Consider the following 27,535-nt stretch of genomic DNA (forward strand, 5'->3'; position numbering starts at 1 on the left):
GAAAGAACTGGACCAAGGTGCAGGGTGGTGAGCGTACATATTCTTTTATTTAGAAAAGACGCCGATCAAAACCATTAACACTACAAAACAAACCGTGAAGCTTAAGGCTGTGTGCCATAAACAAAGTCAACCTCCCACAAAGACAGGTGGGAAAAGGGCTACCTAAGTATGGTTCTCAATCAGAGACAACGATAGACAGCTGTCCCTGATTAAGAACCCTACCCGGCCAAAACATAGAAATACACATAATAGAACATAGAATACCCACCCCAAATCACACCCTGACCAAACCAAACAGATACATAAAAAGGATCTCCAAGGTCAGGGCGTGACAGTACCCCCCCCCGCCCCTCCCAAATGTGCGGACTCTGGCCGCAAAACCTGAACCTATAGGGGAGGGTCTGGGTGGGCATCTATCCACCGTGGCGACTCAGGTGCCGGACGCAGACCCCGCTCCACCACTGGCTCACCCCACTTTGGTGGCACCTCTGGTGCGGGGACCCTCGTCGCCGACCCCGGACTGGGCGCCCTCGTTGCGGGCCCCGGATTGGGCACCCTCGCTGCAGCCACGGACTGGAGGCCGTCTCTGGGGGCTCCGGACTGGAGGCTGTCCCTGGGGGCCCCGGACTGGAGGCCGTCTCTGGAGGCTCCGGACTGGAGACCGTCTCTGGAGGCTTTGTGCCATGACTACTCACTGGAGGCTTCTTGCCATGGATCATCACTGGAGGCTTCTTGTCATGGATCATCACTGGAGGCTTCTTGTCATGGATCATCACTGGATGCTTCTTGTCATGGATCATCACTGGAGGCTTCTTGTCATGGATCATCACTGGAGGCTTCTTGTCATGGATCATCACTGGAGGCTTCGTGCCATGGATCATCACTGGAAGCTTCGTGCCATGGATCATCACTGGAGTGGAGAGACATACAGGAGGCCTGTATCTGGGAGCAGGCACTGGACTCACCAGGCTGGGGAGACATACAGGAGGCTTTGTTCTTGGCAGAGGCACCGGATACACTGGGCCGTGGAGGCGCACTGGTGGTCTCGAGCACAGAGCTGGCACAACCCGTTCTGGCTGGATGCCCGCTTCCACCCGACAAATGTGGGACACTGGCACAGAGCACACCGGCCTGTGAAAGCTCAACCGAGACACCGTGCCCATCACCCCATAGCACAGTGCCTGACCAGTCACATGCTCACCACTGTAAGCACAGGGAGTTGGCTCAGGTCTGAATCCTGACTCTGCCCCACTCCCCGTGACCCCCCCCTAAAAAATGTTTTGGAGTGGCCTCCCGGTCTTTAGTGCCAGCCGTGACCCTGTGTAAACCTGGGCCCTCTTTCTCGCTGCCTCCACCTTCCTCTCTGCTTCCAGCTGCTCCCACGGCAGGCGATCCTTTCACGCCAGAATCTCCTCCCATGTCCAGGATACTTTGCCATTTAGGATGTCCTCCCATGTCCAGTCCTCCTGAACACGCTGCTCCTCCCCGCTGATTGGTCCGTTTGTGGTGGGAAGTTCTGTCACGGTCGTTGAAAGAACTGGACCAAGGTGCAGCGTGGTGATCGTAAATATTATTTTATTTAGAAAAGACGCCGAACAAAACCATTAACACTACAAAACAAACAGTGAAGCTTAAGGCTGTGTGCCATAAACAAAGTCAACTTCCCACAAAGACAGGTGGGAAAAGGGCTACCTAAGTATGGTTCTCAATCAGAGACAACGATAGACAGCTGTCCCTGATTGAGAACCCTACCCGGCCAAAACATAGAAATACAAATAATCTAACATAGAATACCCACCCCAAAATCACGCCCTGACCAAACCAAATAGAGACATAAAAATGATCTCTAAGGTCAGGGCGTGACACACACACACACACACACACACACACACACAGAGAGAGTGGGCAATGACGTTATGATGTGCGCAGGTGTGTCTTTTATGCTTCAAGAGGGCCACCATTGTTCCTGTTCCCAAGAAAGCTAAGGTAACTGAGCTAAACGGCTACCGCCCCGTAGCACTCACTTCCGTCATCATGAAGTGCTTTGAGAGACTAGTCAAGGACCATATCACCTCCACCCTACCTGACACCCTAGACCCACTCCAATTTGCTTACCGCCCAAATAGGTCCACAGACGATGCAATCTCAACCACACTGCACACTGCCTTAACCCATCTGGACAAGAGGAATACCTATGTGAGAATGCTGTTCATCGACTACAGCTCAGCATTTAACACCATAGTGCCCTCCAAGCTCGTCATCAAGCTCGAGACCCTGGGTCTCGACCCCGCCCTGTGCAACTGGGTACTGGACTTCCTGACGGGCCGCCCCCAGGTGGTGAGGGTAAGCAACAACATCTCCACCCCGCTGATCCTCAACACTGGGGCCCCACAAGGGTGCGTTCTGAGCCCTATCCTGTACTCACTGTTCACCCACGACTGCGTGGCCACGCACGCCTCCAACTCAATCATCAAGTTTGCGGACGACACAACAGTGGTAGGCTTGATTACCAACAACGACGAGACGGCCTACAGGGAGGAGGTGAGGGCCCTCAGAGTGTGATGTCAGGAAAATAACCTCACACTCAACGTCAACAAAACTAAGGAGATGATTGTGGACTTCAGGAAACAGCAGATGGAACACCCTCCTATCCACATCAATGGAACAGTAGTGGAGAGGGTAGTAAGTTTTAAGTTCCTCGGCGTACACATCACAGACAAACTGAGTTGGTCCATCCACACAGACAGCATCGTGAAGAAGGCGCAGCAGCGCCTCTTCAACCTCAGGAGGCTGAAAAATTTTTGCTTGTCACCAAAAGCACTCACAAACTTCTACAGATGCACAATCGAGAGCATCCTGTCGGGCTGTATCACCTCCTGGTACGGCAACTGCTCCGCCCACAACCGTAAGGCTCTCCAGAGGGTAGTGAGGTCTGCACAACGCATCACCGGGGGCAAACTACCTGCCCTCCAGGACACCTACACCACCCGATGTCACAGGAAGGCCATAAAGATCATCAAGGACAACAACCACCCGAGCCACTGTCTGTTCACCCCGCTATCATCCAGAAGGCGAGGTCAGTACCGTTGCATCAAAACTGGGACAGAGAGACTGAAAAACAGCTTCTATCTCAAGGCCATCAGACTGTTAAACAGCCACCACTAACATTGAGTGGCTGCTGCCAACACACTGACCCAACTCCAGCCACTTTAATAATGGGAATTGATGGGAAATTATGTAAAATATATCACTAGCCACTTTAAACATTGCTACCTAATATAATGTTTACATACCCTACATTATTCATCTCATATGTATATGTATATACTGTACACTATATCATCTACTGCATCTTTATGTAATACATGTATCACTAGCCACTTTAACTATGCCACTTTGTTTACATACTCATCTCATATGTATATACTGTACTCGATACCATCTACTGTATCTTGCCTATGCCGCTCTGTACCATCACTCATTCATATATCTTTATGTACATATTCTTTATCCCCTTACACTTGTGTCTATAAGGTAGTAGTTTTGGAATTGTTAGCTAGATTACTTGTTGGTTATTACTGCATTGTCCGAACTAGAAGCACAAGCATTTCGCTACTCTCGCATTAACATCTGCTAACCATGTGTATGTGACAAATACATTTTGATTTGATTTGATTTTATCTACCAGACATGCAGAGGGCCGCTGTACAGTGCCTTGCAAAAGTATTCACCTCCCTTGGCATTTTTCCTATTCTGTTGCATTATAACCTGTTATTTAAATTGATTTTCATTTGGACTTCATGTAATGGACATACCAAAATATTCCAAATTGGTGAAGTGAAATTTTTTAAATTACCTGTTTCAAAAGATTATACAAAATAAAAAAGGAAAAGTCGTGCGTCCATATGAATTCACCCCCTTTGCTACGAAGCCCCTAAATATGATCTGGTGCAACCAATTACCAATTACCAAAATACAGAAGTCACATAATTAGTTAAATAAAGTCCACCTGTGTGTAATCTAAGTGTCACGTGATCTCAGTATATATACACCTGTTCTGAAAGGCCCAAGAGTCTGCAATACCACTAAGCAAGGGGCACCACCAAGCAAGCAGCACTGTGAAGACCAAGGAGCTCTCCAAACCGGTCAGGGACAATGTTGTGGAGAAGTACAGATCAGGGTTGGGTTATAAAAATATATCAGAAACTTGGAATATCCCACAGAGCACCATTAAATCCATTATCAAAAAAAAGTAAGAATATGACACCACAACAAACCTGCCAAGAGAGGGACTCCCACAAAAACTCACAGACTAGGCAAGGGGGGCATTAATCAGAGAGGCAACAAAGAGACCAAACCATAACCCTGAAGGAGTTGCAATGCTCCAAAAAGGAGATTGGAGTATCTGTCCATAGGACCACTTTAAGCTGTACACTCCACAGAGCTGGGATTTACAGAAGAGTGTCCAGAAAAAAATAAGTAATCATGTTTGGTTTTCCCCAAAAGGCATGTGGGAGACTCCCCAAACATATGGAAGAAGGTACTCTTGTCAGATGAGACTAAAATTGAGCTTTTTGGCCATCAAGGAAAACGCCATATCTGGTGCAAACCCAAGACGTCTCATCACCCCAAGAAAACCATCCCCACTGTGAAGCATGGTGGTGGCAGCATCATGCTGTGGGGATGCTTTTCATCGGCAGGGACTGGGAAACTGGTCAGAATTGAAGGAATGATGGATGGCGCTAAATACAGGGAAAATCTTGAGGGAAACCTGTTTCAGTCTTCCAGATATTTGAGACTGGGTTGGAGGATCACCTTCCAGCAGGACAATGACCCTAAGCATACTGCTAAAGCAACACTTGAGTGGTTTAAGGGGAAACATTACATGTCTCGGAATGGCCTAGTCAAAGCCCAGACCTCAATCCAATTGAGAATCTGTGGTATGACTTAAAGATTGCTGTACACTAGTGGAACCCATCCAACTTGAAGGAGCTGGAGCAATTTTGCCTTGAAGAATGGGCAAAATCCCAGTGGCTAGATGTGCCAAGCTTATAGAGACATACCCCAAGAGACTTGCAACTGTAATTGCTGCAAAAGATGGCTCTACAAAGTATTGACTTGGAGGGGACGAATAGTTATGCACGCTGAAGTTCTTATTTCTTGTTTGTTTCACAATAACAAATATTTTGCATCTTCAAAGTGGTAGGCATGTTGTGTAAATCAAATGATACAACCCCCCAAAATCTACGACAACACGTTGGTCACAACACATCAAAAAGAGATTTCATCTGCACTGAACCAGTGAAGCTGTATCTGTCCATGTATCCTAATGGAGAAGACAATATGGCTGACAAACGGCTTCAGTGGTAGTCTTTATTATATGATAATGGTGCTACTGTAGACTTCATACAGAAAATTCAGCACCAGTACAATAGTGTGTGGGAGACTGTGTTTGAACAGATGGGGGTTATCTGCCTCATACAGTGATATGAGTGTGTGTCGTATGCTGCATTCACACACACACACACACACACACACACACACACACACACACACACACACACACACACACACTGCCGTGTGTGTATCTGGCTGCTGTCTGTGAGCTAATGGCTATGTTTCCACAGCGGGTAATAGGGTCAGAGCCTCATGTGCTGCTGGTCCACAGGGCAGACAGACCTGTACACAGCTGCTGAGATAGAAGGGAGGGGTGGAACAGGGAGGGAGCGATGAGAAGCACAGGGAGGGAGGGATTGGTAGAACAGGGACGGAGCGATGAGAAGCACAGGGAGGGAGGGGTGGAACAGGGAGAGAGCGATGAGAAGCACAGGGAGGGAGGGGTGGAACAGGGAGGGAGCGATGAGAAGCACAGGGAGGGAGGGGTGGAACAGGGAGGGAGTGATGAGAGGCACAGGGAGGGAGGGGTGGAACAGGGAGCGAGCGATGAGAAGCACAGGGAGGGAGGGGTGGAACAGGGACGGAGTGATGAGAAGCACAGGGAGGGAGGGGTGGAACAGGGAGGGAGTGATGAGAAGCACAGGGAGGGAGGGATTGGTAGAACAGGGAGGGAGGGGTGGAACAGGGACGGAGCGATGAGAAGCACAGGGAGGGAGGGTGGAACAGGGACCGAGTGATGAGAAGCACAGGGAGGGAGGGGTGGAACAAGTACGGAGCGATGAGAAGCACAGGGAGGGAGGGATTGGTAGAACAGGGACGGAGCGATGAGAAGCACAGGGAGGGAGGGGTGGAACAGGGACGGAGTGATGAGAAGCACAGGGAGGGAGGGTGGAACACGGACGGAGCGATGAGAAGCACAGGGAGGGAGGGGTGGAACAGGGACGGAGTGATGAGAAGCACAGGGAGGGAGGGGTGGAACAAGGACGGAGCGATGAGAAGCACAGGGAGGGAGGGGTGGAACAGGGACGGAGTGATGAGAAGCACAGGGAAGAAGGGGTGGAACAGGGACGGAGTGATGAGAAGCACAGGGAGGGAGGGATTGGTAGAACAGGGAGGGAGTGATGAGAAGCACAGGGAGGGAGGGGTGGAACAGGGAGGGAGCGATGAGAAGCACAGGGAGGGAGGGGTAGAACAGGGACGGAGTGATGAGAAGCACAGGGAGGGAGGGATTGGTAGAACAGGGAGGGAGTGATGAGAAGCACAGGGAGGGAGGGGTGGAACAGGGAGGGAGCGATGAGAAGCACAGGGAGGGAGCGATGAGAAGCACAGGGAGGGAGGGATTGGTAGAACAGGGACGGAGTGATGAGAAGCACAGGGAGGGAGGGATTGGTAGAACAGGGACGGAGTGATGAGAAGCACAGGGAGGGAGGAATTGGTAGAACAGGGAGGGAGTGATGAGAAGCACAGGGAGGGAGGGGTGGAACAGGGAGGGAGCGATGAGAAGCACAGGGAGGGAGCGATGAGAAGCACAGGGAGGGAGGGGTGGAACAGGGAGGGAGTGATGAGAAGCACAGGGAGGGAGGGGTGGAACAGGGAGGGAGTGATGAGAAGCACAGGGAGGGAGGGTGGAACAGGGAGGGAGCGATGAGAAGCACAGGGAGGGAGGGATTGGTAGAACAGGGAAGGAGCGATGAGAAGCACAGGGAGGGAACAGGGAGGGATTGGAACAGGGAGGGATTGTGATGAGAAAGCACAGGGAGGGAGGGGTGGAACAGGGAGGGGTGAGAACAGGGAGGGAGGGAGAACAGGGAGGGAGTGATGAAGCACAGGGAGGGAGGGTGGAACAGGGAGGGAGTGATGAGAAGCACAGGGAGGGAGGGTAGAACAGGGAGGGAGTGATGAGAAGCACAGGGAGGGAGGGGTAGAACAGGGAGGGAGTGATGAGAAGCACAGGGAGGGAGGGGTGGAACAGGGAGGGAGTGATGAGAAGCACAGGGAGGGAGGGATTGGTAGAACAGGGAGGGAGTGATGAGAAGCACAGGGAGGGAGGGGTGGAACAGGGAGGGAGCGATGAGAAGCACAAGGAGGGAGGGGTGGAACAGGGAGGGAGCGATGAGAAGCACAGGGAGGGAGGGGTGGAACAGGGAGGGAGCGATGAGAAGCACAGGAAGGAAGGGATTGGTAGAACAGGGAGGGAGGGGTGTGAAAAATGGATTTAAATTGGTGTGTGTGCTTTGTTAGAAGGTGTTCCTGTGTGTTGCTGTGTGTACCCACAGCCTTGAGTGTCCCCATGCTGAATCAATGTCAGCCATGTTAACACCCACTCTAACTACCTGAGAGAACAGAGAGAGGAGAAGGGGAGGGGGGTGGTGAAGGATGAAGAGAGGAGGAGAGGGAAGGGAAATATGGAGAGAGAGGAGAAGGGGAGGGGGGTGGTGAAGGTTGAAGAGAGGAGGAGAGGGAAGGGAAATATGGAGAGAGAGGAGAAGGGGAGGGGGTGGTGAAGGATGAAGAGAGGAGGAGAGGGAAGGGAAATATGGAGAGAGAGGAGAAGGGGAGGGGTGGTGAAGGTTGAAGAGAGGAGGAGAGGGAAGGGAAATATGGAGAGAGAGGAGAAGGGGAGGGGGTGGTGAAGGATGAAGAGAGGAGGAGAGGGAAGGGAAATATGGAGAGAGAGGAGAAGGGGAGGGGGTGGTGAAGGATGAAGAGAGGAGGAGAGGGAAGGGAAATATGGAGAGAGAGGAGAAGGGGAGGGGGGTGGTGAAGGATGAAGAGAGGAGGAGAGGGAAGGGAAATATGGAGAGAGGAGAAAAGAGAGAGAGAGAAAGAAAGAAGGCAGAGGGGTAAAAATGAAAGGAAGGTAAGAAAAGAGGAGTAAGGAGAGATAATCCAGAATGATGAAGAAGTGATGAATGCTGAACGGGTTTTGTCTCTTTCTGTCTGTTATGTCTTTCTGTCTCATGTCTTTCTCTCTGTTTTGTCTTTCTGTCTCATGTCTTTCTGTCTGTTTTGTCTTTCTGTCTGTTATGTATTTCTGTCTCATGTCTTTCTGTCTCATGTCTTTCTGTCTGTTTTGTCTTTCTGTCTCATGTCTTTCTGTCTGTTTTGTATTTCTGTCTGTTATGTATTTCTGTCTCATGTCTTTCTGTCTCATGTCTTTCTGTCTGTTTTGTCTTTCTGTCTCATGTATTTCTGTCTCATGTCTTTCTGTCTGTTATGTCTTTCTGTCTGTTATGTATTTCTGTCTGTTTTGTCTTTCTGTCATGTCTTTCTGTCTCATGTCTTTCTGTTTGTTATGTCTTTCTGTCTGTTATGTCTTTCTGTCTCATGTCTTTCTGTCTCATGTCTTTCTGTCTCATGTCTTTCTGTCTCATGTCTCTGTCTGTTTTGTCTTTCTGTCTCATGTCTTTCTGTCTCATGTCTTTCTGTCTCATGTCTTTCTGTCTCATGTCTCTGTCTGTTTTGTCTTTCTGTCTCATGTCTTTCTGTCTCATGTCTTTCTGTCTCATGTCTTTCTGTCTCTTATGTCTTTCTGTCTCATGTCTTTCTGTCTGTTATGTCTTTCTGTCTGTTATGTCTTTCTGTCTCATGTCTCTGTCTGTTTTGTCTTTCTGTCTCATGTCTTTCTGTCTCATGTCTTTATGTCTCATGTCTTTCTGTCTCATGTCTTTCTGTCTGTTATGTCTTTCTGTCTGTTATGTCTTTCTGTCTCATGTCTTTCTGTCTCATGTATTTCTGTCTCATGTCTTTCTGTCTCATGTCTTTCTGTCTGTTATGTCTTTCTGTCTGTTATGTCTTTCTGTCTCATGTCTCTGTCTGTTTTGTCTTTCTGTCTCATGTCTTTCTGTCTCATGTCTTTATGTCTCATGTCTTTCTGTCTCATGTCTTTCTGTCTGTTATTTCTTTCTGTCTGTTATGTCTTTCTGTCTCATGTCTTTCTGTCTCATGTATTTCTGTCTCATGTCTTTCTGTCTCATGTCTTTCTGTCTGTTATGTCTTTCTGTCTGTTATGTCTTTCTGTCTCATGTATTTCTGTCTGTTTTGTCTTTCTGTCTCATGTCTTTCTGTCTCATCTCTTTCTGTCTGTTTTGTCTTTCTGTCTCATGTATTTCTGTCTGTTATGTCTTTCTGTCTGTTATGTCTTTCTGTCTCATGTATTTCTGTCTGTTTTGTCTTTCTGTCTCATGTCTTTCTGTCTCATCTCTTTCTGTCTGTTTTGTCTTTCTGTCTCATGTATTTCTGTCTGTTTTGTCTTTCTGTCTCATGTCTTTCTGTCTCATGTCTTTCTGTTTCATGTCGTTCTGTCTGTCATGTCTTTCTGTCGGTGTGTCTAAAGGGTTGTCTCTTTCTGTCTGTGTGTCCCCTGGGAGGCTCTCCTTTCCTCCCTCAGTGCAGAGAGAGGGACAGAGCGAAGGAAGAGAGGAGGAGGAAGTGGGGTGATGGGCTATCAGCCTTTACCAAGGCTCAGCCTGTCACCTCGCATCATACTCAAAACAGAGGGAGTGTTAGGGAGGTAGATAGAGAGAGAGAGAAGAGGGGTGGGTAGGGGAGGGTGAATAAGTGATGAGGGAGAGAGTGAGGAAATATTTGAGAGGGCTGAGAAAGTGAGCGAGGGAGGGAGGGGGCTAGTTCTCTTTTAAAGACGGAGAGCGGATCTCCCATCGGCTCAGAGGCAGAGCAGGCAGAGGAGAGGACAGTACACTCATTTTCCCTCTCTGTCTCTCTATCCATCCAGGTGATCACTCCGTTCCGCAGGCTCATCCTCTGCGCAGAAAACAGGAAAGAGATGGAGGACTGGATCAGCTCGCTGAAGTCCGTCCAGTCCCGAGAGCATTACGAGGTAAGACCAGATCCATTCTCTGTTCTCTCTAGCAACAGATCCATTCTCTGTTCTCTATAACAACAGATCCACTGCCTGTGTGAGCTTTTGAGAGTGAGAGAGAAAGAGGCAGAGAATGAGAGAGGAGACATGGAGACAGGAGGCATGGAGAGAGGGGGAAGGAGAGAAGAGGGAGAAGGGGACAGGTGGTATGGAGAGACAAGGCATGGAGAGAGGGGGAAGGAGAGAAGAGGGAGAAGGGGACAGGTGGTATGGAGAGACAAGGCATGGAGAGAGGGGGAAGGAGAGAGGTGGTATGCATTGTGTTGCAGAAAACAATAGATCTTTGATCTGATCATTGTCTTACTATGTCAGTTAAGAGTGCAGATATTTCTGTTTCTGTTGTTTCTGTTGAAGGTGTGTGAGCAGCAGGGTAGTGTAGTGTGAGTAGCAGGGTAGTGTTGTGTGAGTAGCAGGGTAGTGTAGTGTGAGTAGCAGGGTAGTGTAGTGTGAGTAGCAGGGTAGTGTAGTGTGAGTAGCAGGGTAGTGTAGTGTGAGTAGCAGGGTAGTGTAGTGTGAGTAGCAGGGTAGTGTAGTGTGAGTAGCAGGGTAGTGTTGTGTGAGTAGCAGGGTAGTGTAGTGTGAGTAGCAGGGTAGTGTAGTGTGAGTAGCAGGGTAGTGTAGTGTGAGTAGCAGGGTAGTGTTGTGTGAGTAGCAGGGTAGTGTAGTGTGAGTAGGGTAGGGTGTAGTGTGTTGTGTGAGTAGCAGGGTAGTGTAGTGTGAGTAGCAGGGTAGTGTTGTGTGAGTAGCAGGGTAGTGTAGTGTGAGTAGCAGGGTAGTGTTGTGTGAGTAGCAGGGTAGTGTAGTGTGAGTAGCAGGGTAGTGTAGTGTGAGTAGCAGGGTAGTGTAGTGTGAGTAGCAGGGTAGTGTAGTGTCAGTAGCAGGGTAGTGTTGTGTGAGTAGCAGGGTAGTAGAGTGTGAGTAGCAGGGTAGTGTAGTGTGAGTAGCAGGGTAGTGTTGTGTGAGTAGCAGGGTAGTAGAGTGTGAGTAGCAGGGTGGTGTAGTGTGAGCAGGGGGTTGCATGCTCTGTAGCGTGCAGTGGACTGGAACATCTATTTCACCCATTGAGGGTGGTCGTGGAAGCCCAGCTCACAGGAGACATACACACACACAGTGTCACACTCAGAGAAGTCCCACATGCACACACGCACACACACACACACACACACAAACATAACACCAGGCGGTGTTGTCTAAACGGAAATGTTTGACAGGTTTTTAACTGCTAGTGTCTTACTCTCTGGGTGTCTTAGAACTCACCAGGAAACAGAGCTCGGCACTAAATAGTCCCTCACATCACTCCATCACGAACCCAATGATCTTTTTACAACAGGAAGATAAGAGTGTCTGTTAGATATTCATGCTGAATAATAATAATCCCTGTATTATCTTCTCAGGGTGTTTTTAACAGCGTTGCCGTTGTGTTTTGCAGCGACCAGAAACAGATATACTGTTGATATTGGTTGACTGCAGCGTTTGTCTCCAGGCAGATACAGTGTATGTTGTACAGTGCCAGCATTGCATATTAATGCCTTTCATTTGGGAAAGACAGATGCTGTAAGATTGTTTCCATCTCTCTTTCCTCTCCACTGCAATGCACCGCTGAGCTACAGAGAATAGAATTGATAGAACTAGAGGTTCAGCAAACTATACTCCCATGTTGAAACCATAGGTTCCCATTCTAATAGGGATGGATAGATGGTGTGTGTGTGTGTGCGAGTGTGTGCGTGTGTGTGTGTGTGCGCGTGTGTAGGTGCGTGTGTGTGCGTGCATGCGTAGGTGCGTGTGTGCGTGCGTAGGTGTGTGTGTGCGTGTGTGTGCGTGTGTGTGTGTAGGTGTGTGTGGTATGATATGATTTATGGTCAAATCTGTCTCCTATACGTTGTAAAAGTCTTCCCTAAAGAAGTCAGAAAATGTCAAGTAATCTCTTCAAATGCTTGTGTAAAATGTGTGTGTATAGGTTCTATGTTGCTCACCTAAAACACCACTGAGCTGTCCAAAAACATTGTATCGTGAACGCTGCAATGCAATTTATGTTAAAAATTCATATAGGTTTTCTTTAAGTGTGTCTTAGTTTAAGTAAACAATGTGAACATGCAGTCAATGTTTACTAGATGTGGAATCCCCATTGGATAATGTACCTTTCCATCTATTTAAAGTGACGGTTATCTGTGCCACACCGTCTCTTAAAAATATTCGGGTCATTTGTGCCATTTGTCTATTCAGAATGTTACGATTACTTTATCTACATATCTATTTATATTACTTTGGTCAGTGTGTGTTTCTTAATGTGAGCAAACCGGAACCTAATGTTTGAAGTAAAGTACCTGACTGTCTATCCTGGTGTTGCCAACCTGACTTAACCTCTCGTTTGTCAGACAGCACAGTTTAATGTGGAACATTTCTCAGGGATGCACAACTGGTATGCCTGCTCCCACGCACGGCCCACCTTCTGTAACGTCTGTAGGGACAGCCTCTCTGGCGTCACCTCCCACGGCCTGTCCTGTGAAGGTAAGACACACACACACACACACACACACACACACACTCACATCTCTGTTTTATCTCCTAACACCTCTCCTCCTCATTTATCTCTCCGTCTCCTCATTAATGAGAGGATGCTATCTTCTGTGTTTTCCCTTAATGCTGTGTGCCCTTCCTGGGCTGTGATGGTTTCCTTAGTGCTGTGTGCCCTTCCTGGGCTGTGATGGTTTCCTTAGTGCTGTGTGCCCTTCCTGGGCTGTGATGTTTTCCTTAGTGCTGTGTGCCCTTCCTGGGCTGTGATGGTTTCCTTAGTGCTGTGTGCCCTTCCTGGGCTGTGATGGTTTCCTTAGTGCTGTGTGCCCTTCCTGGGCTGTGATGGTTTCCTTAGTGCTGTGTGCCCTTCCTGGGCTGTGGTGGTTTCCTTAGTGCTGTGTGCCCTTCCTGGGCTGTGATGGTTTCCTTAGTGCTGTGTGCCCTTCCTGGGCTGTGATGGTTTCCTTAGTGCTGTGTGCCCTTCCTGGGCTGTGATGGTTTCCTTAGTGCTGTGTGCCCTTCCTGGGCTGTGGTGGTTTCCTTAGTGCTGTGTGCCCTTCCTGGGCTGTGATGTTTTTCCTGGGCTGTGGTGGTTTCCTTAGTGCTGTGTGCCCTTCCTGGGCTGTGGTGGTTTCCTTAGTGCTGTGTGCCCTTCCTGGGCTGTGATGGTTTCCTTAGTGCTGTGTGCCCTTCCTGGGCTGTGGTGGTTTCCTTAGTGCTGTGTGCCCTTCCTGGGCTGTGATGTTTTCCTTAGTGCTGTGTGCCCTTCCTGGGCTGTGGTGGTTTCCTTAGTGCTGTGTGCCCTTCCTGGGCTGTGATGGTTTCCTTAGTGCTGTGTGCCCTTCCTGGGCTGTGGTGGTTTCCTTAGTGCTGTGTGCCCTTCCTGGGCTGTGATGGTTTCCTTAGTGCTGTGTGCCCTTCCTGGGCTATGGTGGTTTCCTTAGTGCTGTGTGTCCCTCCTGGGCTGTGGTGGTTTCCTTAGTGCTGTGTGCCCTTCCTGGGCTGTGATGGTTTCCTTAGTGCTGTGTGTCCTTCCTGGGCTGTGGTGGTTTCCTTAGTGCTGTGTGCCCTTCCTGGGCTGTGATGGTTTCCTTAGTGCTGTGTGCCCTTCCTGGGCTGTGGTGGTTTCCTTAGTGCTGTGTGTCCCTCCTGGGCTGTGGTGGTTTCCTTAGTGCTGTGTGCCCTTCCTGGGATGTGGTAGTTTCCTTAGTGCTGTGTGCCCTTCCTGGGCTGTGGTAGTTTCCTTAGTGCTGTGTGTCCCTCCTGGGCCGTGGTAGTTTCCTTAGTGCTGTGTGTCCCTCCTGGGCTGTGGTGGTTTCCTTAGTGCTGTGTGTCCCTCCTGGGCTGTGGTGGTTTCCTTAGTGCTGTGTGTCCCTCCTGGGCTGTGGTGGTCTCCTTAATGGTGTGTGTCCCTCCTGGGCTGTGGTGGTTTCCTTAATGCTGTGTGTCCCTCCTGGGCTGTGGTGGTTTCCTTAGTGCTTTGTGCCCTTCCTGGGCTGTGGTGGTTTCCTTAGTGCTGTGTCTCCCTCCTGGGCTGTGGTGGTTTCCTTAGTGCTGTGTGCCCTTCCTGGGCTGTGGTGGTTTCCTTAGTGCTGTGTGTCCCTCCTGGGCTGTGGTGGTCTCCTTAATGGTGTGTGTCCCTCCTGGGCTGTGGTGGTTTCCTTAATGCTGTGTGTCCCTCCTGGGCTGTGGTGGTTTCCTTAATGCTGTGTGTCCCTCCTGGGCTGTGGTGGTTTCCTTAGTGCTTTGTGCCCTTCCTGGGCTGTGGTGGTTTCCTTAGTGCTGTGTCTCCCTCCTGGGCTGTGGTGGTTTCCTTAGTGCTGTGTGTCCCTCCTGGGCCGTGGTGGTTTCCTTAGTGCTTTGTGCCCTTCCTGGGCTGTGGTGGTTTCCTTAGTGCTGTGTGTCCCTCCTGGGCTGTGGTGGTTTCCTTAGTGCTGTGTGTCCCTCCTGGGCCGTGGTAGTTTGAATCATTCCTGGAGAGGTGGAGGGGGGATATAGTGTTAACAGGGCTGTACGATGGGGAATAGGACAGACTTACTTATTTCTATTTCCTCCCTGTGGAGTATAAGGTCACAACCAGGCTAACCCATCCAGGAAGTAGGACTATGAGCTCTTAGTAGAGCTGGGTTGGGGACTGTTCAATTTAACTATGCAGTCAATACCACTTTATGATATTATTTCAATTCGGATCGATTAAGAATAGTAGGGCAGTGCTGGAGCTGAATGATGGGCGATTGGTGTATTGGCTGGAGAAGTGAGGTGTGGGTTGAGAAGAGCTTACGATATGTCGTGACCTCTCTGCTGGCTAGTCTAGTGTGTAGTGTCCTCTCTGCTGGCTAGCCTATTGTGAAAGGCTAATGATAACCCATTAATTGCCCTAAAATGAAGGGCTTCCTCTTTGAAGGCTCTTCAAAGGCTTTTATGGCTGTGTGTGTGGTGTGTGAGTGTGTGTGTTAATTCATGCTTAATGGTTCCAGATGATGTGGAACGTTAGACTCACAATGTCTACGGTAGACACACACACACACACACACACACACACACAGGCTATGCTAATTAGCAGTAGAGGAATATACAGATGGTGTTCATTATGGTTGTCTGATGCATAAATAGTATTGGTACGTTGCTTACACTTCCTTCACAGCCGAGGTGTGGACAAGTTGCGTCATTCCCACACCTGCCCCTGTAGTTTTAATATAGTGTTGATTTAACATAGGAACAAATCATATACCATCTGTCATTTTTTATTTTACTAGGCAAGCCAGTAAAGAATACATTTTTATTTACAATGACGGCCTACCCCAACCAAACGATGCTGTGCCAATTGTGCGCCACCCTATGGGACTCCCAATCATGGCCGGATGTGATACAGCCTGGATTTGAACAAGGGGCTGTAGTGACACCTCTTGCACTGAGCTGCAGTGCCTTAGACCGCTGCTCCACTCAGGAGCCCTTGTTACTGTTAGGGGAAAAACATAGCTGTAATATTGAGAGGCAGTGTGTGTGTGTGAGAGAGGGGTGAGAGAGGCAGAGAGAGCTAGACAGAGAGCGAGAGAGAGGGGTGGGAGAGAGGCAGAGAGATGGAGAGGAGAGAGAGCAAGAGAGAGATGCAGAGAGAGCTAGACAGAGAGTGAGAGAGATTGGTGGGAGAGAGGCAGAGAGATGGAGAGGAGAGAGCAAGAGAGAGAGGCAGAGAGAGCTAGACAGAGAGCGAGAGAGAGGGGTGGGAGAGAGGCAGAGAGAGCTTGAGAGAGGGTGGGAGGGAGAGAAAGAGAGAGCTAGACAGAGAGCGAGAGAGAGGGGTGGGAGAGAGGCAGAGAGAGCTTGACAGAGGGTGGGAGGGAGAGAAAGAGAGAGCTAACTCTCCTTCTCTGACACAACCTCTCATTACTGCAGTATATCAACCCCCCATTGTTCCAGTCTCCTCTGCAACCTGACTGTCTGAACCAGGACCAACCCTCCTTCTTCCGCACACTTTCGCTCCAGCACTGCTCTAACAGACATCTGAATCTGCTGTTTTAATCAGCTGCTCATCAGGACCTTGATTAGCTAGTGAGAGTAGTGTTGAAACCAAAGGCTATACACCCAGTAGCTCTCCAGATCAGAAGAAGGGTTGGTCTTCGTACCCGGGGGGCTACATAAGCAATGGCAAATATGTAGAATTGCAGGAAATTTCCATAAAAAATGTATACATTTCTCTCAGCCTCAATAGAACACATGTAGAATAGCAGGAGATTAGCTTGAAAACTGTTAAATGTTATCTTAGCATTAGATGTGAACAATAGCACATTTTTCTCTCTGCTCATGGCAAAATGTGTAGAATTGTAGGAAATTAGCTTTGAATCTACACAATGTGTAGAATAGTATGAAAAATTGCAGGAAGTTTTCCACTACAAAAAAACACATTGGTTTCCCAAATCCGGTCTTGGGTCTAGGGCAGGGGTATTCAAATCCGATCCTGGGAGTCTGGTCTGGAGTACTGCTGTTTTATCTGATCATTCATTGTACCGACTTGGTGTCCCAGGTCTAAATCAGTCCTTCATTAGAGTGGAAGAATGAAAATCAGAAGTTAAACTGGCTTCAAGGTCCAGATATTAAATTAGCTTCGTCTAGGGTATCGATCATTAGCTCCTTCTAATTAATTCTGATTACATTGTTGTGGCTTCAATAAAGAATAACTGGATAGATACATAGGTTGCCGTACTCATGTGGCTCTGGTTCTGAGTAGTAGCAAGCTTTTGTAATGAACATTACTTTGGCTCTTTTAGTCTCCTTTTTGGGACATTGGACCATGTGCCAATCTGTCTTTCAATTGATATTTTTTATTTTACCTTTATTTTACTAGGCAAGTCAGTTATGAACAAATTATTGTTTTCAATAACGGCCTAGGAACAGTGGGTTAACTGCCTTGTTCAGGGGCAGAACGACAGATTTTTAACTTGTCAGCTCGGGGATTCAATCGTGCAACCTTTCGGTTACTAGTCCAACACTCTAAAAGTTGGAAGCACAGAATGATCTATGCTGTAGCCTTAAGAGTTCCCTTCACAAGAACTAAGGGGCCTTGACCAAACCATGAAAAACAGCCCCAGACCTTTATTCCTCCTCCACCAATCGTTGGCACTATGCATCGGGGCAGGTAGTGTCCTCGTGGCATCCACCAAACCCAGATTTGTCAATTGAACTGCCAGATGGTGAAGCGTGATTCATCACTCCAGAGAATGCGTTTCCACTGCTCTAGAGTCCAATGGTGGCGAGCTTTACACCACTCCAGCCAACGCTTGGCATCGCAGATGGTGTTCTTAGGCTTGTGTGCGGCTGCTTGGCCATGGAAACCCATTTCATGAAGCTCCCGACAAACAATTCTTGTTTCCAGAGGCAGTTTGCAACTCGATAGTGAGTGCTGTAGCACTGTAGCACTGCGCTGTAGCACTCAGCGGTCCAGTTCTGTGAGCTTGTGTGGCCTACCACTTCGCGGCTGAGCCATTGTTGCTCCAAGACATTTCCACTTCACAATAACAGCACTTACAGTTGACCGGGGCAGCTCTAGCAGGGCAGACATTTGAAGAACTGATTTGTTGGAAAGGTGGCATCCTATGACGGTGCCATGTTCAAAGTCGCTGTGCTCTTCAGTAAGGCCATGCTACTGATGATGTGTGTCTATGGCGATTGTATGGCTGTGTGCTCGATGTTGGACACCTGTCAGCAATGTGTGTGGCTTAAATAGCCAAGTCCACTAATTTGAAGGGGTGTCCACATACTCTTGTATAAACATTGCATTCAGAAAGCATTCAGACCCCTTGACTTTTACAACATTTTGTTACGTTACAGCCTTATTCTAAAATTGATTAAATCGTTTTTTTTCTCATCAATCTACACACGATACCCCATAATGACAAAGCAAAATGTTTGCAAATCCCCCCCCCCACACAAATGGAAATATCACATTTACATAAGTATTCAGACTCTTTACTCAGTACTTTGTTAAAGCACCTTGGGCAGCGAATACAGCCTCAAGTGTTCTTGAGTATGACGCTACAAACTCGGCACACCTTTATTTGGGGAGTTTCTCCCATTCTTCTCTGCAGATCCTCTCAAGCTCTGTCAGGTTGGATGGGGAGCGTCCCTGCACGGCTATTTTCAGGTCTCACCAGAGATGTTTGATCGGGTTCAAGTCCGCTCTCTGGCTGGGCCACACAAGGACATTCAGAGACATTCACCGTCCCAAAGTCATTCCTGCATTGTCTTAGCTGTGTGCTTATGGTCGTTGTTCTGTTGGACGGTGAACCTTCGCCCCCAGTCTGAATTCCTGAGTATTCTGGAGCAGGTTTTTGTCAAGGATCTCTCTGTAATTTGCTCCATTCATCTTTTCCTCGATCCTGACTAGTCTCCAAATCCCTGCTACTGAAAAACATCCCCACAGCATGACGCTGCCACCACCATGCTTCACCATAGGGATGATGCCAGATTTCCTCCAGACTGGACGCTTGGCATTTAGGCCAAAGAGTTCAATCTTGGTTTCATCAGACCATAGAATCTTTCTTCTCAATGTTTGACAGTCCTTTTGGCAAAATACAAGCTGGCTGTCATGTGCCTTTTCCTGAGGAGTGGCTTCTGTCTGACTACTGTACCATAAAGGCCTGATTGGTAGAGTGCTGCAGAGATGGTTGTCCTTTTTCAATGGTTCTCCCATCTTCACAGAGGAACTCTGGAGCTCTGTCAGAGTGACCATTGGGTTCTTGGTCACCTCCCTGACCAAGGCCCTTCTTCCCCGATTGCTCAGTTTGGCATGGCAGACAGCTCTAGGAAGAATCTTGGTGGTTCCAAACTTCTTCTATCTAAGAATGATGGAGGCCACTGTGTTCTTGGGAACCTTCAATGCTTCAAAACTTGTTTGGTACCCTTCCCAAGATCTGTGCCTCAACACAATCCTGTCTCTGAGCTCTACTGACAATTCCTCATGGCTTGGTTTTTGCTCTGACATGCACTGTCAACTGTGTGAACCTTTAAATAGACAGGTGTGTGCCTTTCCAAATCATGTCCAATCAATTGAATTTACCACAGGTGGACTCCAATCAAGTTGTAGAAACATCTCAAGGATGATTAAAGGAAATAGGATCTACCTGAGCTCAATTTTGAGTCTCATAGCAAAGGGTTTGAATACTTATGTATGTAAGGTATTTCTATTTTTTATTTTTTGTTTATACATTTGCAAACATTTCTACAAACCTGTTTCCACTTTGTCATTATGGGGTATTGTGTGTGGATTGATGAGGAAATGTTTTAACTTAATCCATTTTAGAATAAGGCTGTAATGTAACCAAATGTGGTGTCTCAATACTTACCGAATGCACATTCAGTGAATTGAAGACAAATGATGAAACACAGAGAAACAAAAGAATGAGAAAGAGAGGCTTTAAGTGGTGAGAACAGCTAGACAGACAGTTTCACAGCAATCAGAGATGCTTCTGTTTCACTTTGATTTCCTGCTCCGGACGATCAATAGGGATTGATGAGTGCCCCACACACACCAGCTATCCTCTGGCTACAAACAGTCTGAAACCACGGAACTGATCTCTATGACAAAAAAACATCTCATATCCGTCTGCAATCGATGTTTCCCTAATGTAACTCTAAATCCTGTTAGTGAACATTTAGTCAACATTTAGTAACATTAAGAGAACACAATACTGTTTATCACTGTCTGCCAATGGCAAGGAGTGGCGCTGGCCAATTAGTCTTGATTTCCCGGTGTGTGTGTGTGTGTGTGTGTGTGTGTGTTTGTGTGTCAGTACGTGCCTGTACGTGTGCGTGTGTCCTCATCTGAGTGTTGTTTTCGACAATGGAACTTTCCAAGTCCAGTCATTTTTCATGTTTGGTTGTTAAGTGCCTCCTCATCTATAATGAATATACATTATGGACACACACTCCACCAGTGGCCAGATATCAAGTATTCCTTCTGCATTTACATTTTAGTTCATTCTTATGCAAAGCCACTCACAATAAGTGCCTGACCGGTCGGCCGTCATATATAGACTGTACTGTATATATGCAGAGGTTACAGTGGGTTACAGTCTCTCTCAGCTCATTGTTTTGAGCGGCCTGGGGGCCTGTGACAGGGATCCAGACTACATGCTCCATGCCTCTGACACTTCCATTCCCTATTATGCCAGTGGAGATGTATTTAAATGCAGTGAATTCTAAAATGTGCCTTATTTGGTCGTGAGGTTACAATAGGCACTCTCTGGTACTTAAATGAATGATTTCAACACCATTGATCCATTGTGGGCTATTTTAACCCCCAAAAAAAAGCTGCTTGATTAATTCATTGGTATTGGTTTCCCTGCTAAAAGATCAAATAAAGTACAACCCTGGTAGTGTAACAGTATCAGTGTGTTAACCTGATGGTGGTTGCAGAGTGATCAGTGTGTTAACCTGATGGTGGTTGCAGAGTGATCAGTGTGTTAACCTGATGGTGGTTGCAGAGTGATCAGTGTGTTAACCTGATGGTGGTTGCAGAGTGATCAGTGTGTTAACCTGATGGTGGTTGCAGAGTGATCAGTGTGTTAACCTGATGGTGGTTGCAGAGTGATCAGTGTGTTAACCTGATGGTGGTTGCAGAGTGATCAGTGTGTTAACCTGATGGTGGGGTGTTAACCTGATGGTGGCTGCAGAGTGATCAGTGTGTTAACCTGATGGTGGGGTGTTAACCTGATGGTGGTTGCAGAGTGATCCGTGTGTTAACCTGATGGTGGTTGCAGAGTGATCAGTAACCTGATGGTGGTTGCAGAGTGATCAGTGTGTTAACCTGATGGTGGTGTGTTAACCTGATGGTGGCTGCAGAGTGATCAGTGTGTTAACCTGATGGTGGTTGCAGAGTGATCAGTGTGTTAACCTGATGGTGGCTGCAGAGTGATCAGTGTGTTAACCTGATGGTGGTTGCAGAGTGATCAGTGTGTTAACCTGATGGTGGTTGCAGTGATCAGTGTGTTAACCTGATGGTGGTTGCAGAGTGATCAGTGTGTTAACCTGATGGTGGTTGCAGAGTGATCAGTGTGTTAACCTGATGGTGGTTGCAGAGTGATCAGTGTGTTAACCTGATGGTGGGGTGTTAACCTGATGGTGGCTGCAGAGTGATCAGTGTGTTAACCTGATGGTGGGGTGTTAACCTGATGGTGGTTGCAGAGTGATCCGTGTGTTAACCTGATGGTGGTTGCAGAGTGATCAGTGTGTTAACCTGATGGTGGTTGCAGAGTGATCAGTGTGTTAACCTGATGGTGGTGTGTTAACCTGATGGTGGCTGCAGAGTGATCAGTGTGTTAACCTGATGGTGGTTGCAGAGTGATCAGTGTGTTAACCTGATGGTGGTTGCAGAGTGATCAGTGTGTTAACCTGATGGTGGTTGCAGAGTGATCAGTGTGTTAACCTGATGGTGGTGTGTTAACCTGATGGTGGTTGCAGAGTGATCAGTGTGTTAACCTGATGGTGGTTGCAGAGTGATCAGTGTGTTAACCTGATGGTGGTTGCAGAGTGATCAGTGTGTTAACCTGATGGTGGTTGCAGAGTGATCAGTGTGTTAACCTGATGGTGGTTGCAGAGTGATCAGTGTGTTAACCTGATGGTGGTGTGTTAACCTGATGGTGGTTGCAGAGTGATCAGTGTGTTAACCTGATGGTGGTTGCAGAGTGATCAGTGTGTTAACCTGATGGTGGTGTGTTAACCTGATGGTGGTTGCAGAGTGATCAGTGTGTTAACCTGATGGTGGTTGCAGAGTGATCAGTGTGTTAACCTGATGGTGGTTGCAGAGTGATCAGTGTGTTAACCTGATGGTGGTTGCAGAGTGATCAGTGTGTTAACCTGATGGTGGTTGCAGAGTGATCAGTGTGTTAACCTGATGGTGGTGTGTTAACCTGATGGTGGTGTGTTAACCTGATGGTGGCTGCAGAGTGATCAGTGTGTTAACCTGATGGTGGTTGCAGAGTGATCAGTGTGTTAACCTGATGGTGTTTGCAGAGTGATCAGTGTGTTAACCTGATGGTGGTTGCAGAGTGATCAGTGTGTTAACCTGATGGTGGTTGCAGAGTGATCAGTGTGTTAACCTGATGGTGGTTGCAGAGTGATCAGTGTGTTAACCTGATGGTGGTTGCAGAGTGATCAGTGTGTTAACCTGATGGTGGGGTGTTAACCTGATGGTGGCTGCAGAGTGATCAGTGTGTTAACCTGATGGTGGGGTGTTAACCTGATGGTGGTTGCAGAGTGATCCGTGTGTTAACCTGATGGTGGTTGCAGAGTGATCAGTGTGTTAACCTGATGGTGGTTGCAGAGTGATCAGTGTGTTAACCTGATGGTGGTGTGTTAACCTGATGGTGGCTGCAGAGTGATCAGTGTGTTAACCTGATGGTGGTTGCAGAGTGATCAGTGTGTTAACCTGATGGTGGCTGCAGAGTGATCAGTGTGTTAACCTGATGGTGGTTGCAGAGTGATCAGTGTGTTAACCTGATGGTGGTTGCAGAGTGATCAGTGTGTTATCCTAATGGTGGTTGCAGAGTGATCAGTGTGTTAACCTGATGGTGGTTGCAGAGTGATCAGTGTGTTAACCTGATGGTGGTTGCAGAGTGATCAGTGTGTTAACCTGATGGTGGGGTGTTAACCTGATGGTGGCTGCAGAGTGATCAGTGTGTTAACCTGATGGTGGGGTGTTAACCTGATGGTGGTTGCAGAGTGATCCGTGTGTTAACCTGATGGTGGTTGCAGAGTGATCAGTGTGTTAACCTGATGGTGGTTGCACACAGAGTGATCAGTGTGTTATCAGTGGTGTTAACCTGATGGTGGCTGCAGAGTGATCAGTGTGTTAACCTGATGGTGGTTGCAGAGTGATCAGTGTGTTAACCTGATGGTGGTTGCAGAGTGATCAGTGTGTTAACCTGATGGTGGTTGCAGAGTGATCAGTGTGTTAACCTGATGGTGGTTGCAGAGTGATCAGTGTGTTAACCTGATGGTGGTTTGCAGAGTGATCTGTTAACCTGATGGTGGTTGCAGAGTGATCAGTGTGTTAACCTGATGGTGGTTGCAGAGTGATCAGTGTGTTAACCTGATGGTGGTTGCAGAGTGATCAGTGTGTTAACCTGATGGTGGTGTGTTAACCTGATGGTGGTTGCAGAGTGATCAGTGTGTTAACCTGATGGTGGTTGCAGAGTGATCAGTGTGTTAACCTGATGGTGGTGTGTTAACCTGATGGTGGTTGCAGAGTGATCAGTGTGTTAACCTGATGGTGGTTGCAGAGTGATCAGTGTGTTAACCTGATGGTGGTGATGCAACCTGATGGTGGTTGCAGAGTGATCAGTGTGTTAACCTGATGGTGGTTGCAGAGTGATCAGTGTGTTAACCTGATGGTGGTTGCAGAGTGATGTGTGTTAACCTGATGGTGGTTGCAGAGTGATCAGTGTGTTAACCTGATGGGTTGCAGAGTGTGTTAACATGTGTAACCTGATGGTGGTGTGTTAAGTGATCAGTGTGTTAACCTGATGGTGGCTGCAGAGTGATCAGTGTGTTAACCTGATGGTGTTTCAGTGGTGACAGTGTGTTAACCTGATGGTGGTTGCAGAGTGATCAGTGTGTTAACCTGATGGTGGTTGCAGAGTGATCAGTGTGTTAACCTGATGGTGCAGAGTGATCAGTGTGTTAACCTGATGGTGGTGTGTTAACCTGATGGTGGTGTGTTAACCTGATGGTGGCTGCAGAGTGATCAGTGTGTTAACCTGATGGTGGTTGCAGAGTGATCAGTGTGTTAACCTGATGGTGGTTGCAGAGTGATCAGTGTGTTAACCTGATGGTGGTTGCAGAGTGATCAGTGTGTTAACCTGATGGTGGTTGCAGAGTGATCAGTGTGTTAACCTGATGGTGGTTGCAGAGTGATCAGTGTGTTAACCTGATGGTGGTGTGTTAACCTGATGGTGGTGTGTTAACCTGATGGTGGCTGCAGAGTGATCAGTGTGTTAACCTGATGGTGGTTGCAGAGTGATCAGTGTGTTAACCGGGATGGTGGTTGCAGAGTGATCAGTGTGTTAACCTGATGGTGGTTGCAGAGTGATCAGTGTGTTAACCTGATGGTGGTGTGTTAACCTGAGGTGGTTGCAGAGTGATCAGTGTGTTAACCTGATGGTGGTTGCAGAGTGATCAGTGTGTTAACCTGATGGTGGTGTGTTAACCTGATGGTGGTTGCAGAGTGATCAGTGTGTTAACCTGATGGTGGTTGCAGAGTGATCAGTGTGTTAACCTGATGGTGGTTGCAGAGTGATCAGTGTGTTAACCTGATGGTGGTTGCAGAGTGATCAGTGTGTTAACCTGATGGTGGTGTGTTAACCTGATGGTGGTGTGTTAACCTGATGGTGGCTGCAGAGTGATCAGTGTGTTAACCTGATGGTGGTTGCAGAGTGATCAGTGTGTTAACCTGATGGTGTTTGCAGAGTGATCAGTGTGTTAACCTGATGGTGGTTGCAGAGTGATCAGTGTGTTAACCTGATGGTGGTTGCAGAGTGATCAGTGTGTTAACCTGATGGTGGTTGCAGAGTGATCAGTGTGTTAACCTGATGGTGGTGTGTTAACCTGATGGTGGTGTGTTAACCTGATGGTGGCTGCAGAGTGATCAGTGTGTTAACCTGATGGTGGTTGCAGAGTGATCAGTGTGTTAACCTGATGGTGGTTGCAGAGTGATCAGTGTGTTAACCTGATGGTGGTTGCAGAGTGATCAGTGTGTTAACCTGATGGTGGTGTGTTAACCTGATGGTATTTGCAGAGTGATCAGTGTGTTAACCTGATAGTGGTTGCAGAGTGATCAGTGTGTTAACCTGATGGTGGTGTGTTAACCTGATGGTGGTTGCAGAGTGATCAGTGTGTTAACCTGATGGTATTTGCAGAGTGATCTGTGTGTTAACCTGATGGTGGTGTGTTAACCTGATGGTGGTTGCAGAGTGATCAGTGTGTTAACCTGATGGTGGTTGCAGAGTGATCCGTGTGTTAACCTGATGGTGGTTGCAGAGTGATCAGTGTGTTAACCTGATGGTGGTGTGTTAACCTGATGGTGGTTTCAGAGTGATCAGTGTGTTAACCTGATGGTGGTGTGTTAACCTGATGGTGGTTGCAGAGTGATCACTGTGTTAACCTGGTGGTGGTTTCAGAGTGATCAGTGTGTTAACCTGATGGTGGTTGCAGAGTGATCAGTGTGTTAACCTGATGGTGGTTGCAGAGTGATCAGTGTGTTAACCTGATGGTGGTTGCAGAGTGATCAGTGTGTTAACCTGATGGTGGTTGCAGAGTGATCAGTGTGTTAACCTGATGGTGGTTGCAGAGTGATCGGTGTGTTAACCTGATGGTGGTGTGTTAACTTGATGGTGGTTGCAGAGGGATTAGCTAGGGCTTTAACACCGTAATCCTCTAGTCTAGGACAGTATCGGTGTATACTGCACACACACACACACACACACACACACACACACACACACACACACACACACACACACACACACACACACACACACACACACACATTTGGTTATGGTAGAAAATAGAGGTAAGTGGATTGGCTCTGGTCCTCTAGGGCTGTCTTCCCTCTGTCTGTTACACCCAGGCCTTAGGCAGAATGGCAGAGAGTCTGACAGAGCAGGCTTAGGATGAAGCTCAGCCACCGGAACAGTTAGCGCTCTCGCTGCGCCTTTAGACTCACTCTTCAGGCCGTGCTAGAGCTGGGGAATGGAAAACAGTGTGTGTGGCTAGTAACTCACCCATCACCGAACAGCTCTCTGTTTATCAGGCTGTGTTTCATTCTGGGGTGAAACCTCTCTCACCAGCTTCGCTCACTGGAATGTAGAGCATGATGCACCACGTTGTTGTTGTTGTTGTTGTTGTTGTTGACTAACCAGGTGTTTTTGCTGTTGTTGTTTTGTCTTCCAGTGTGTAAATTCAAAGCTCACAAGCGGTGTGCCGTCAGGGCCACCAACAACTGCAAATGGACCACACTGGCCTCTATAGGCAAAGACATCATCGAGGACGAGGATGGGGTAACTGTGTGTGTGTGTGTGTATGTGTGTGTGTGTGTGTGTGTGTGTGCAAAATATATGCACCCGGTCCTGTCAGTTGCTCTGGAGAATCTGAGTGTCTGCTAAATGACTCAAATGCTTGTGTATGTGTGTATCTGTGTGTGAGCGAAGGATAGAGTAAGAAGGTAGAAAATGTAATCATATATTTCTATAGTGATATACTACTGTATGTTGTACCTGACTGACTCTCTGTCATCTCTGTCCTGTAGATCGCCATGCCCCACCAGTGGCTGGAGGGAAACCTGCCTGTTAGTGCCAAGTGTGCTGTGTGTGACAAGACCTGTGGCAGCGTGCTCCGACTGCAGGACTGGCGCTGTCTCTGGTGCAAAGCCATGGTGTGTGTGTGTGTGTGTGTGTGTGTGTGTGTGTGTGTGTGTGTGTGTGTAGTAATACCATCTCTCTGTGTTATTCTAGGTACACACAGTGTGTATGGACCTGTACCCCAGGAAATGTCCGCTGGGCCAGTGTAAAGTCTCTGTCATCCCTCCTACTGCCCTCAACAGTATCGACTCTGACGGTACACACACACACACACACACGTACGCACACACGCACAAACACACGCACATACGCACATACACACACATACACACACATGTACGCACACACACAAACACACACACGCACACACACCCACACACAACTTGTTTCCTCCCACCCGTGTGTGTGTGTGTGTGTGTGTGTGTGTGTGTGTGTGTGTGTGTGTGTGTGTGTGTGTGTGTGTGTGTGTGTGTGTATGCTTGTGTGTGCCAGGAAATTGTGAGTGGGTGTTTTATTAACAGGTGTATAAAAGAGCTATTTCAGGCTGGAGCAAACACACACGCAAGCACGCACACACACACGCACGCACACACACACACACACACACACACACACACACACACACACGCTCTCTCACGCACACACACGCAAACAGAGTAGGGGAGAGGCTGATTGTGTCGGCTAACTAGTAGTCTGGTTCACACTAACTACACTGTTAAAATGAAGTGTTTTGTAACACCAAAAACTTGAAGGAGACAACCTTCACTTTGCTGGAGTACTGAAACACGTTATCCTGAGGTGTTCTGAAACATGACATGGTGTGATGTAACCAACCTCATATCATAGTTTCACTTTGGAATCGACTCATTCATTTTGTGTGGTTACAGGG

At 47.9% G+C, this 27,535-nt stretch overlaps 1 protein-coding gene across 3 annotated transcripts in view; it reads left to right on the forward strand.

Annotated features, from left to right (window-relative positions):
* The window catches only part of LOC115116727 (diacylglycerol kinase eta-like), a 143,150-nt gene that overhangs the window by 62,336 nt on the left and 53,279 nt on the right, over positions 1-27,535 (forward strand). For all 3 annotated transcript variants that reach the window (XM_065015816.1, XM_065015810.1, XM_065015819.1), the window contains 5 exons: positions 10,133-10,237; positions 12,655-12,787; positions 26,240-26,346; positions 26,595-26,720; positions 26,800-26,902. In XM_065015816.1, coding sequence (XP_064871888.1) covers positions 10,133-10,237; positions 12,655-12,787; positions 26,240-26,346; positions 26,595-26,720; positions 26,800-26,902 — 574 coding nt within the window. The remainder of the gene's footprint in view (positions 1-10,132; positions 10,238-12,654; positions 12,788-26,239; positions 26,347-26,594; positions 26,721-26,799; positions 26,903-27,535) is intronic.

The sequence above is a fragment of the Oncorhynchus nerka genome, linkage group LG3, assembly GCF_034236695.1.
Source record: "Oncorhynchus nerka isolate Pitt River linkage group LG3, Oner_Uvic_2.0, whole genome shotgun sequence".
In the NCBI taxonomy this organism is placed as follows: Eukaryota; Metazoa; Chordata; class Actinopteri; order Salmoniformes; family Salmonidae; genus Oncorhynchus; species Oncorhynchus nerka.